Genomic DNA, 13,928 nt, shown 5'->3' with positions numbered 1-13,928 from the left:
TTCAGAGCGAGCAGCACAGAAACAGATTCCATAGTTGATCACGCAGTTACAAGGGGGATTTAACATTGCTGGGTTTTCTGGAAGACACAAAGAGCTCCTTAGTCTTCATCAGCTATGCACAAGCCCTGATATAAAACATGCCCGTCTGAAGAGCAGTGATTAGCTTCAGCATGATTTTTCCCTCTCCCACGTAAGTCACTGCCTGTGGAAATTGCTTTTTAAGTGAAGTATATATGAGGTCCACTAGAAAGGTAAAAAGCCCACTCATTGTTTTTAAAGATGCATGATGACAACATTCTAAAAAATTACTTTTAACTAATTTGTCATCTGCCCTTAAACTAATGAAAACAGAAGGAAAGCTGGATTTGGCACTTGCTTACACTTTTCATCACGATTAGAAAGTAGGCCTGAGTGTTTGGATCTCAGATCAGGTTTGCTTGGTAGCCTCCAAGGGCAATCCCCACCCCCTTTTTTTTCTCCAAAATTTGCTTTTGATCATTTCAGACAATTCATGGTTTTGAATGAGAAAGAGTAGGAGAGAGGAATGTCGAACGGGGTTAAGTAAACGGAGAATCTGTCACATAAAGCAAGTTTAAATCCCAGTAACAGCATCCATGCAGGACGAACGGAAGCATTCTTCTTTTGAAAACATTATTCTTTTAAACAGTGTGTAATGACATCCTCCCTGGAGGCCTTTTCCATGAAAGAAAAAAAAATACTTCCCCATCAGTCATGTTCTAGATTCCAAGTATAATGAGTGAAGCACAGTTAAAAGCCAAACGTGGGTTTCATTTATGTAAGAAGGTTAAAAATTAGAACCGCAAAAAAAGGTGCTCATAAGAATTTCTCTGTGTTCTTGTTTTCAAACAAAAAAGAGACGTGAAAGGAAAAGATCACCATTAATTAAGACTTCAAATATACAAGTCAGTGAATATGACCTTAATGTAAAATGTGAGCCAAACACATTTTCAGGGGAGAAATGGACAAGTCAACTATGCTGAATGTAAGACAATTAATTTACTCTTCAGTTCCTTTTAAGTATATCATTGTCTTATGCCAAAGTATAAACTGTGGAATATGTTTCCAGTACTGTACTCTGTGCTGTTGTTAATCTCCTGAGGACTTGACTGCAAATAAATAAGAAAACTTTATGCTTTTAAAAGCATGGCATTACTCAAATATCAGAAGTTGGCTTTTGTTTGAAATGTTTAAACAACAGAAAGGCAAATAAGCAGAGAAATTTCTTCTTTCAATTCAAATACTACTTTATAAGTTTAATTAATGAATGCCCAAATAAACATTTCTCTTCAAAGTTTTCAAAACTGCTGCTCAATGGAATGGAACAAAGACGACGGATACTATTGAAAAATCACAATTATGATGTTTATTAAACAAAATAAATTTAAAGAAAAACTTCTTTTAAAAAACATAAGAATCATATCCAAATTTTAGCTTCCCCATCTTCTTTGGTATTAAAGTCAATGTTCAGGATATAAAACATTTTATTTTGAAGTTTAGCCATTAGGTCCACAGCAAGTTTCCATATAAAGAAAATAGGAAGTCAAGTTATCTGGAATTATCTTATCTAAATAACCAGTGGATGCATAAACGCAATCAGTTACGTGTGTGCAGACATGGACATCGTTAAGAAAACTGTCATTCATACATACGTGTATTCTACTGGAAATATAATCTTAACTTTTTAATGAATTTTCTGCCATCATTTTACCATGTTATCTGAATAATAATTCAATACAGAAGTGTTGTTATTCACTTCACTAAGGAACTACTCTCCCAGGAAGATGGCTCGGCCATACCAGGACTTAGCCACATTTTTTAAGCATGGCTACACCATTTTTAAAAAGTCTGTATTTCTCAGAATTGTGTGCTTCAGTCTTTTCATAAAACAGGATCTGAAGATTGCTAATGGCATTAAGTTAATATTAATAAAATTTAATTACAAATCTTCTTTGTTTCTTAAAAATTACTTAAAACCAGACTTTGTGTTTACGAATAGTAGTATATGGACCATTAGTCAAGCCAAACATTTCCAGAAACATCATGTGACATCCAAACTACTTTTATTCCTTTGACAAATCCTTTACCTACTTCAATTTTGATTTCTCTGTGCCCTTGCTTTCTTGTGTAAAGACATCTTCCCCTTAATTTGTTAAAATGAATCTGAGGGGGGAAAACCCAATAGCTGGGACGATTTTTTTGGCATCGATTTGTGACCACAAATGACTGAGGGATTGACAGCTTCAGTGCTAGCACTGTGACTGGGAACAAGACGAGTACAACCACAATAAAATACAACTGTCTATCAGGAGGACGGCATACAGACACCTTTGGCCGTGCAGGCTCTGGGCCCTCTGGAAATAAGTCAGCTGCATGGCCAACATGACGAAGAAGATGACGATGTTCAGGATCAGGAAGAGCCTGGTGTAGGAAGCGGACAGGGCCGGGGCTCTGCTGTGCGCGGCCGTCACCACCCGCGCCTGCCCGAACGGGCCTCTCATCAGGCCATCGTGTCTGTGCTTCTCGTACGTCACGTCTGCGAAATCCAAAAGGTCTTTCATTTCCTCGTCTTCATCGATGGGCTGCTCTTTCTGGGCCAGGATCTGGGCTTTCTGCCGAACCTTTCTCTCGTTGACTTCGATCTGTGCAAAAATATCGGGGACGGCGTCCACAAACTTGTAGCGTTTGCCTCCCCTGCGGTTCTTCTTGGACCTGCGCTGCTGCTGCTGCTGCTGCTGCTGCTGCCGCTGGGATATGGCAAAGATCCTGTCGATGGCCTCCTCCGTCTGCCTCTTGTCGGAAAACCTCAGCAGGCGCTCGGCCGTCTTCCTGAAGCCGGCCGTGTTGCGGACGCGGGACAGGATCTGCTTCTCTAGCAGCTGGAACACCGGCTTGAAACGCTGCAGGTTCCGCTCCACGAGGGCCGCGTAGTCCTTCACCTCGGGGACCGCGGCGCTCTGGACGGCCGCGCTCGGGCCAAACAGGATCTCCTGGCGATCGGCGATGACCTGTGCAAAGGCGGCCTGGCCCGGGGCCTCGCCCGGCCAGAGGTACACGGCGTAGGCGTGCTCCCCGGTGGCCACGAACACGTCCAGCTGCCGGGGGTCGCCGTGGATGCTGAAGCTCTGCACGTCCACGGAGGGCCCGATGAAGAGGTAGGCCGCCCGGGTGACGGGGCTTCGCAGGTGCATGGTCACGTTCACGAAGTTGGTCCCGTTGTAGGGGTAGCCCCGGGGGTACGTCACCGAAGCAAACGTGGCTTTCTCGCTGTAGCCGGTGTCGTCCATCCAGTACATCTTGTAGAGCCCGTCCCGCTGCCGGAGCAGCGCCCCGTGCACCCCGTCCACCACCGTCTCCTCGAAGGGGAGGTCCACGTTGTGGAAGAAGCTGGTGGCCGTCTCCACGAGGCTCTCCTCCCCGAGGTGGACCTCATCCACAAGGAGCAGCAGCTGCGGGTGGAGGAGGATCAGGTTCCTCTGGATGTTCTTCAGGCTGAGCCGGGGGTTGTAGGCCCCCACGCCTTCTCCCCGAATGAAGACCACGCCATCCTTCTCCTCCGCGGCCACCACCCGGCCTTGGCAGCCGGCCGCCAGGTCGTGCTTGTACTTAGACCATTTGGACGAGCAGTCCTCCGTGACCTGGCCCTCCCAGGGGGAGAAGCAGGTCTTGGCCGCGGCCGGGGAGAACATGAGGACGTTGTTGAAGAAGGTGTACTTGGGCCCGTAGAGCGCCTCGGTCACGAAGGGCACGCCGTTGGGAGCGAACGTGAACGAGTTCTGGTCGGGGTGCTCGTGCCCCGCGTTGAAGTTCCTCCAGCCTTTGACCCAGTCCTTGTACTTGTTCCGGTGGACGATGTCGTAGATGGCTCGCCCCCCGAGCTTCCCCGACTTGAAGGAAAGGAAGGACCTGTTGGGCTCCGCGGGCAGCGCGCTCCCATAAGTCACGACGCCCCAGTCTTCAAAGTAATGCAGCGTGGGGGTGCCGAAGTCCGGAGGGGGGACGGACTTCAGGCTGGCATCGTACCTGAGAGGATTCATGGAAGAAAGTTAACTGGTTTTCTGGCGGGAGGGAGGATAGCACAGCGGAACACACCGATGCGACCGACGCGGAGCGCCGGCAGTGCTGACCGTAGTAGGGACGTTTCTGAGAACGCCCGTGGGAGGTCACACTGAGCGGGGGGACTGACACCCTTGGTGGAAGGAGAGCAGAAAGTCTCTACAGCAGGCCACCCTTGGACTTGAGCCTGAAATGATGACTGCTGCTCATGACTATATGAACCTTGTTCACGTAACCAAGTCAGAGCTGCCGTCCAAAGGCCTGGGGCTCATGGGTCTTAAAATTAAGCACTTCCTCCAAACTTCTAGCTTGAGGGGCTCCTAGTCTAGGGAGCTTTATTTTTAGGATCTAGAACCTAACACACCTTGAAAACAGCAAGTAGCACTATTAAAGTTTGGCAGAGTATTTTTTACCCTCTAAAATTTCATGTAAATAGAGTTGAACTTCACATATGAGATACAATTTACTGTGAATACCACACCTAAGAATATAAATAGATGAAATTCAGGAAACTATTAATACTGAGGATTTCTAATCTGAAGGTTTTATTTCAATTTACAGATGATGTCATGCATTTTGGACAATAAATGACCTGTTAATTAGGAAAAATGTTTATTATCAAGTAATAAAAAAATTAACATTAGACTTCCAAGTGATTAAAAACACAGGTTTTTTATTCAGAAAGGCCACAAACACAGTAATAAACATGATGGTTTGCTTTTGAGGATTTGAAATAACAGCCTTGACAGGTTCCTATAATTTCCTGCTCATGGGCAGAAAGGCAGGCCTGTGTCATTTGCTCGCAGACACTGTTCTACAGTGAATCAATCGCGTATGGCAGAGTTCATCTTATTGGTGTGTGCGGCTGTTTCATCTGTTGTTCTAGTCTCCGTTTCAGAACATCAGAAAACGTGTTTCTCCTCAGGCCTGGTATAATCAGTTTGGCTTCCTTTTGTGATTTACCAAATCCAGACACTAGCTGCATTTTCCATCCTTCTTTCTGTTTTTGGCCAGTTGGCATACTCCTATCAAGCAGGTTTTGAACCAGGTCAGACTGAGCACGAATCTGACTCCTACTGTCAGCATGATAGCACTCTTTACGTTGCTTATTTATGGGAAAATGAAAACATAGTAAGCCCTAACTGGCTTGGCTCAGTGGCTAGAGCATTGGCATGGGGAATCAAAAGGTCCCAGGTTCAATTCCAGTCAAGGGCATGTACCTTGGTTGCGGGCACACCCCCAGTAAGAGGCGTGCTGGAGGCAGCTGATGGATGTTTCTCTCTCATCCATGTTTTTAACTCTCTCCCCCTCTCTCCCTTCCTCTCTGTTAAAAAAAAAAATTAAAAAAAATAAATATATATATATATATATATATATATATATATATATTATTGATTTTTTTACAGAGAGGAAGGGATAGAGATAGAAAGCTAGAAACATCAATGAGAGAGAAACATCGACCAGCTGCCTCTTGTACATAGTAATATATTTAGTTCACCTGTGAATACAGTTTTTAAAAATGCTGGTTAAACTAGAGACAGTTACCTCTTTTATAGTGTTATTTTCCTCTTAACTGTTTAAAATTTAAAAAAATAATGAAGGGAAGCAATCACACCACAGAAGTTTAATTTGGAGTTGAATGCAAGTGTCAAAAGCTTGAAAAGACATAAGAGATTAATTATCAACTAGTTCCCTGGAATTTTTATCTTCATTTATTGGATGCCGGTAATATATTTGGCAGAACTTTAAAAAGGTTCTCTTCCTGGTTCTCTTTCTGGCTTAAAAGATTAAGGCAAAAAAATATATTACATGGTTCTTTGATTATCAAAGTGAAACTGTCAAACACTTTTAGTTTTGAAAATTTAGAAATAGCTTTGCTATTAGCAGATTATAATGCTTCATTTCCCCAAACAAAACATTTTACTTACCTTTTTTGGGGTGTGATTATCAGATAACCCAGTCAAATTTAGTTAATGGGTTTCTCTTTATACAATTTCAAAAATGATGTAAATCAAAACAGCCATAGCTGTAAAACAGTGAGCCTCGGACATCTCTAACATACGAAAATCAAACTGCAAACAGTCATTAGATTTAAATGTCAGGAAATGTTTCTAGCAGAGTTTCAAACACTGATAGGAATTGAATTTGCAAGTGCTGAGGTGGCATAAAGTGCTTTAGACTAGTTTTTGTGGTGTTTTTTTAAAGGCAAAAAATGAGCACACCCGTACCCCTGGGTACAATCTCTCCCCAAAGCCTAGGCACGTGTCCTACCAGAGAAATTCCGTGTGGAGCGTGCACCAGCGCTGCCCTTTGGAGGGGGTCCCCGGGCCTTCCACCACTCGGTTCTTCCTGATCTGGTCAGCCAGCCAGTTACCGCTGCCATTTCGCATGACAAACTTATCCAGGAACACTAACTGGCTCTCTGGGCCATAAAACCAGTTGTAATTGGAGTCTGCAATGGCCACCGTCCTCTGAAATCCTAAGGAGAAAAGTTTGACAGAACTAAGTTTAAAGCTGTACGTTCCCATAAAGGTCTACACGATGATTTTCAATCCTGCCTGCAAACTAGAAACAAGTGTGTATCTTGGATAAAAATGACAAATGAAGCCACAAGGCCCACACTCCACCCCAACCAATTAAGGTCTTCCACAAATCTCGTGCGCAAGTGTGTATTTGTTATGTGGTAACCTGTCATTGGTGATGAGAATGCCACACTAATGACATACACTGTCCACCTTCCTCAATTTCTAGGATCCATACTATGTGCAGCTATGTTTGCACAGATACATACACTCTCCTCTTGTGCATGGTGAGTTCCTGGACCTCAAATGAGCAACAGCTCTCCTACCAACTCATCCCACATCCTACACCAAAACAGTAGCAAAAATGCCTCAATTTGCCCTCCAATCGAGCAAGAGTTATAAGATATGGGGGAGAACCTGAGTTTCCACAGGAAGAAAACTCAATTCCCACAGAGATCCTGCTAGTCTGTATTGCTGGACGTTAAAGGAAAGAGAGGAAAAGCAAATATACTGAAATGGGTCAGAAAAATAAAAGCAGGCAAGACATGATATGTTCTAGATATTCTTAAAAAAAAAAAAAAGGGGAGGGGGGAAACTCTGGGTCAGACAGCGCTAGTCACCAGAATAGCCGCTGGAGAGAAAAAAGAGAAAGGCTGAAGCAGATTGACTGAATGCAGAATTTCTCCCAAATGTCACCATGACTGCATTTCCGTCATTCACAGCTAGTATTTTTGCTTCTAACAGTCTAGTAATTGCTTTTCTAAATAAGTCTTATTATAAAATGTGATTTTCTGAATCTTTTGAAAGCAGATGATATTGTTTTATTCCTCTTTGAATCTCCTACCCACCACACAGGTGCTCAAGAAAGGTCTGTTGCGTTAATGGACACAAGTATTTGAATCCTCTTCTTAGTTCATGCTGTCTTTTCCAGCTTGAGAAGCAGCTTCATACACAGCTCACAGCAGACCCCAGCCCTGCCATGGTTGGCTGTTAAATCTCAGCTCAAATTACAGAACACTGTGACCATTAAAGACCTTTGGTTATCAACATAAACTATAGAATAGGTCACTCTGGTATGTCTAAGAATAAGCAATAAGACAGTTTTGAATGTAAAGTCTAAACTAAATTTTAATATGGTTCTTTTGTTCTGTATTATTTTTTAAAAACTAACCCAATAATGGAGATTCTTTCCAATCCATGTGTATACAACCACAGCAAAAAGAATTAAATACTGAATTTTTTACTGTAATTCTAGAATCATCATCTGAAAACTTCATTTCACTGGAGAGAGGAGGGAAACCCATCTTGATGAAAAACCACCTTCTAAATTTTTTTTAAGTGCTGTTTAGAAATAAGAGTTACAAGGCTCTCTTAGAAATAAATCGGTTCTTAAATCATATATAATTTTTTTTGAGCCAGTTCTCTTAGAAGACTAAGCTTCACAGCAACAAGACACTAGTTTTATACAAATTCACTTTCTGGCTATATTCCTATATTTTGTATTATTTATTTCAATAAAATATTTAAAGAAAATACTAAAGTCCCAACTTACATACATAGGTATAATATTTCATTTTGAATCAGGTCTATATAGTTTGGGAGAAAAAAATTATTAACTAAAAGCCAAAATAGGATTGATCAGGGGTCACATATAAAGGAAAATGAGCATGTAATCATAAATGCTTACTATATTCTGTTTTGTACATGTATGCATGGCTTACACATACAAAAATAAAAGTTCTGTGTCGGGTGCACATTCCATTTGATCCATCATGCTCCAAGCTTTACAAGATCACAAATCCTCCCGTTAACTCCCAAGATGTTCTGGCTGTCTAACTCTTACATTGAATTCTATTTTGATTTTTTTTTTTAATCCCTCGAATTGCAATATGGCTCAAACCCCACATTTCTGTAGCCCATTTTCATAATCAGGAAAAATGACAATAGTTAACGTTGACCAACTTGCAGTTCCTCACCACACCTGGCAGGATGGTTCTATACATAAAGGCAAAGTGCTGCTTAAGCCATGGGTGACCGAAGTGGTTGATGTCGAAGTGCCTCTGGACGAGGAACATGTACTGGAAGAGGGATCTGGTGGTGTAGCTGCCGTAGGCGACCCCTTCATAGAGGGAGCCGTCTGTCACCTCTCGGAGCAGGACCAGAGACTTCTCCATAATGGTCAGAACCTGCTTGGTCCACAAGTAGGCTTCCTGAAGATACCCTGGAGGGTGGAAACACGTGGAAACAATGACTCGGACGGCAGCGAACATTAACAAAAATGCAGTCAAATAAAACCCTCTGGGTTATCTGACTACTTTATATTACCAACTGCATTTTGTAAAACTCCTGCTTATCAATGTTATAAAGATCATCCTGCTAATCCGGGATTGTGGATGTAAGTTAAGAAGTTCTTGAATACAGGTCATTTATTAATTATACGAAGATAAACCTTTAAGTGAACATCAGTCATTTTCCAATCTTTAATAAATTGAAACCACACTACGTCCAAGATCACAAATTGCACATCACTTTATGCTGGCAGGAAAATATCTGTATATTAAGACTTTTGATTCAGTTTTACTAAGAACTACTACTTGAATATATTTTTGAAGTCTATCACTTTATAAAACTTTTACCATTATTTTATAGGATTTGTAATAACTACAAATACTACAAAAGCTAAACGGGCAGTCTTCAATTTGTTCTATCCGCAGACAACAATTTCTCACATTCTTTTGTGTTTTTAGGTTCCCTGGGATCTGAAAAGGCAGCCCAGTGGGGTGAAGGAACCATTGAAGTGGCAACTTAAGGACCAAAAACATCAGCCGGGAGTCCAGAAGCTGCCAAAAATTAGCTATGTGGTTTTGTTCAAGCATCTCTTCAACCTGTCACATTCCTCAGTCTCCCCAAATGAAAATTAAAGGGCTAAACACTTTTTCAAAATCCTTAGAACATAAATGCTAGCTTTCTGTAATTTTTGCGAGACTAGCATTTAAGTAACAATAACAACTCCTCACATTTTTATGACATTTGTAATTTACACAACACTGAACATAATCCTACTTAATCCCTTTAATAGCTCAATGATGCATTATGACTCCCAAAGTTACAGAAAGGTTGACTTGTTCAAGACCTCAGACACATGACTGAAAAGGAAGAGAACTCTGGTCTGAGCCCTGGGCTTGGGCTTGAAGGTTTGTTTTCTTGTATTTAAAACACACAACTCCTGAAGATAAAATTAAGCTCACTGCCTCCTGATGTGGGTGGAGTCTTACTTCACTCCCACAGTCATGTGTGCGACCATCAGTGCTGTGTACTCCCTCATGGCTACTAGTGTGCTGGGGCTTCCAGACTCAGGCTAAGTAAGTCCTGCCTCATGTGGAAACACCGTTCTCAGGCTTGCTGGTCAGAGATGACTGTTAATTGTGCCCTGGACCAATCTTCCCACCCAGCTCCACCCCTGGCATGCAATCTTTGGAATACTTTTCAATTTCCGTTCTCTGATCGTTAGAGTTTAAAATTCCAATCATCTTCATATTTCCCCTCTCTGTAGCCTCTATCTGCAACCAGACACCAAGGCAACTGATGCTCTCTGCTCCCAAGACATCACATCGTCTGATTTTCCTGGGTTTTTTTTCCTTATAAAAACCTGTTCAGGAGATAAGGCAATGTCCCCCAACATATTTTGCAAACTTCAAATTTGTCATATAATGTACCATTGTTGTTACTGATGGTGTGTTTCCACCATACACAAACCTTACCTAGAATGTTCTTCATTGTTTTCACTTATCAAATCCTATCCATCCTTCAAAGTTCCATGAACCTTCTCAAGCTCACTTAAAGAATATTGTTCTTTTGAATTCAAACGTAATATACTCAATGGATATGTAACCATAACTTTGTGATACCTCTTATTTAATTCCCTAGTGCTCTAATAACTATTGGGTAATCATTTGAACATTTCATATCTCTCTTCTTTCCTCTTGATTTGTAAACTGCTTACATGTGGTCCTGTGGTTTCTGTGAACCAAGGCTTAGATAGGGTTAGCAGAACAGACAGAAAAGTCCAATTCTCCCTCTTTGGAGATTTTATGTGAATCCAGTGTAACTACAGGTGTGCTCTACGCTACCCCCGTACTGCAGGCTGGTCTGGAGAACATGGAATATTTGAACAACCTGACAGTAGCACCTAACATTGGAGAAAGTATGCCAAGAAAGTGAGGACTACCAGCATAACTGAGTTTATGCAAAACCAGAGATTTCACCCCTCTTCTACCCAGGCTCCTTATAAATAATGTCAATCAGGGAAAAAATACATATGAAAACTCCTACCAGGAAAGTCGTACAAATTTTGCTACAATCTGAACGAGCCACAGACCGTGGGATTAAATTTAGCTTTTGTGAGAGTAGGGGGCAAAGGAAGCTAGCATGAAAATTCACTCTCTTAATTAAGCTTTCCTTATTGATAGAAATTAAATTTCTATTCCCAGAGAGGCAACAAAATATAGTGGAAAGAGGTTGAACTTTGAGTTTGACCAGAAGTGGGTTAAAAAATCCCAGCTACTTTATATGGTTGATGTGAGAATTCATATTCTTATAGGGAATACAATAGTTAAATCCTTTTAGACTTGCCAGCTCCAAGTATATGTTTAATATCCTTCTAATTCACTGTGTTCTTAGAGCTCCGTTTCTTAAATATAATCTTATTTAGTCATTTATAGACTTCCACTAGAGTTGTAATTAAGACAGAATTATAAGAACCAAGAAAATATAATACTAGCAATTATGTTATACATTAAGGCAAAATAGCTATACAATCCACAAAAGTTACTTCCAATTTTGACCTAAGTGATCCACGTGGATAGTTTGAAGTCTTTAGAGAATAAGAGTACTGATGTAATGATACATATCTGTGCAAGGAATATTCATTTCAAATAGTAAGCCACCTGTTTAGCTTTTAAAAACTCCATTTATCCAGGCTGGCTGTCTTCACTGTCAAAATTCTCTGGAAAACTCAGTATTTACCACTGGTCCTGTGCTGTAAGAATATGGCTTGGGCCTTAGCCAGTGTAGCTCATGTGGTTGAGCGTTGTCCCGTGCACAAAAGGGTCGCTGGTTGGAGTCCCAGTCAGGGCACATGCCAGGGTTGTGAACTCAATCCCCAGTAGGGGGCATGCAGGAGACAACTGATAGATGTTTCTCACATCAGTGTTTCTTTCTCTCCTTCTTCTCCCTTCCTTTCTTTCTAAAATCAATACAAACATATTTTAAAAACATGGCTTGGGACAATCAAAAAGCCATAATTAAATAACCTTCATGCTAATATAACTAGCAGAAATGAAGGAAGATGTCTCTCAATTCTCAAAGAGATGCCCTAGCTATTACTTTACCTCCTAGACTTAGGATCAAGTATGAACATGTACGAAGACTAATTATAAAAATGCTTTGCTCATGCCTGGCTGGTGTGGCTCAGTGGTCGAGCACTGACACATGAACCAGGGAGCTCACAGTTCAATTCCCGGACAGGACACATGCCTGGGCTGTAGGCTCAATGCCCAGTAGGAGTCATGCAGGAGACAGCCGATCAATGATTCTCATCATTGATGTTTCTATCTCCCTTCTCCCTTCCTTTCTCTGAAATCAATTTAAAAAATATTTTTAAATGCTTTGCTCGCAACATGGCAACCACGACTCATGGGAGCCCGCACGCACCTTGGTTCATGAGAACGAGGCTTCCTGTGAGCAGAGCCATGCAGTTGGTGGGCTGATGGTTGTGCAGGTATTGAAAGCCCCATCCTCTCCTGTACGAGGTTTCATACATATAGCCCGAGGCATTGGCAATCACTTCGAGAAACTTCTCCTGCTGCGTCTTGCTCAGGTAGTTGTACAGGAAGTCGTAGGCAGTGGCAAAGCCCACCAGGGAGTGGGCGAGCGGGACTTCATCCCAGGAAGCATCCTTCACCAGCCTGGAGAGGAAGAGAAGCCGGCAAGTGAGGGCCACGGGGCTCACAGCTGTCATCACACCTTCTGTGTGTCTGTCACTCAGAGCTAAAGGACACAACCGGAGACAGAACCCAGGCAGTTTAATGATACAGAATCAACTTCCCTCTACCTTGGACCAGCGTCAAGTGGAATGTGAAAATTACAGAATTTCTCGTTTGACGTTCCCAGCAATATCAAGATGCTGGGAATTTTTGCATTTGATTTTTCCCTCTTGCTGAGAGGTAGACGAATAGATTCAGAGGTCTGAAGCACACAACATGTAGCAGCAAGGCAGAATTCTCTGGCATACCCATTTACCTAGGGCTCGCCTCCTCTGTCCACCTGCATGAGGTCCTGTGCCTGTGACTGCCTCACTAAAACCCTCAAACGTGTATGTCCCTTCCTATGTCCCACAGGCTGGTCAAGGCGAAGGTGGCATGGTCCATGGCTTAGGACCTCTCAATCGGGACAGACCCTCCGGGTCAACACCGTGATGCAGACACTGGCTAAAAAGATGATGAACATGAGTGAAATGAACCAATTCTATTTCTACATCTCCTTCTCATCAAATAAACGGCACTGCCTGGAAGGCCCTTTGGGTAACTTTCGGAGAAGCCTAAAAGCTGATCTGTGAAGTATTAAACTGCCATTTTTCCAAGAAGCCGAATTTCTGCTGGACTTGCTGCGTTGTTCGGCAAGTGTTTTCACAGTGTGTGGCCTGCGTTACACAGGAAGCGAAGATGGGTCTTTCACAGTCACAATGTGTGGAATTACCCAGAAAACCCTCCCCGTCGGCTCAGGATGTATCTGAGTAATCTCCGCGAGAGGAGAACAAATGCAGAGTGTGCCGCCCCTGTGGGAGGTGGAGGAAAGCGCTCAGTCAGGGATTACACTGAAGCTTAACAGTTCTATGCCAGGAGCCTCCGTAGGCAATTCGGTGAAGTGCTAGCCTCTTTCTCAGGATGTCTGAAAATTCATGAGCTACAATACACAGAGATACAAGGAAATCTCTCACTTTGAAGTGTAATTATTAAAAACAGGTGTTTTTTTTTTAAATTGTGATATGTGCTTCTTTATTAAATAACAGTATTTAACAGCAAGGCTGAACTATCATAATTTATAAGCAGGGATGAGCACAAATAATATTTTGAGATGTTTACAGTCACGGTGTGTGATATGAACCTATCTGTGATGGCTACCTGTGACAAAGTTACAGGCTCTCCTAATAGTGCTACAAATGGTTATCTACATTCATGATTTGGAAGAAATAAATTTCGGTTAGTTAGTTAAAAATTAAGATGCACTATTTCCCCCATACAAACTCCATAGACCCCAAGTTAAGAATACTTA

General features: G+C 42.1%; 1 protein-coding gene across 5 annotated transcripts in view; it reads right to left on the bottom strand.

The window, feature by feature from the left end:
• Nucleotides 1–1,369: 1,369 nt before the first annotated feature.
• Nucleotides 1,370–13,928, bottom strand: part of DSE (dermatan sulfate epimerase) — a 54,851-nt gene continuing 42,292 nt past the window's right edge. For 3 of the 5 annotated variants that reach the window (XM_036413971.2, XM_036413972.2, XM_045572570.1), the window contains exons 3-6: nt 12,309–12,562; nt 8,578–8,817; nt 6,346–6,553; nt 1,370–4,041 (exon numbers count right to left, since the gene is read on the bottom strand). In XM_036413971.2, the coding sequence (XP_036269864.1) occupies nt 2,268–4,041; nt 6,346–6,553; nt 8,578–8,817; nt 12,309–12,562 (2,476 nt within the window). In that variant the 3' untranslated portion in view covers nt 1,370–2,267. Of the gene's footprint in view, nt 4,042–6,345; nt 6,554–8,577; nt 8,818–12,308; nt 12,563–13,928 lie in introns of those variants that run through there. The other 2 variants (XM_045572571.1, XM_036413974.2) reach the window with 2 other exon arrangements.

This window comes from Pipistrellus kuhlii, unplaced genomic scaffold (genome assembly GCF_014108245.1).
Source record: "Pipistrellus kuhlii isolate mPipKuh1 unplaced genomic scaffold, mPipKuh1.p scaffold_m20_p_5, whole genome shotgun sequence".
NCBI lineage: Eukaryota > Metazoa > Chordata > Mammalia > Chiroptera > Vespertilionidae > Pipistrellus > Pipistrellus kuhlii.
The sequence above is the reverse complement of the archived record's forward strand: the minus strand, read 5'-3'. Positions and strand labels throughout refer to the sequence as shown.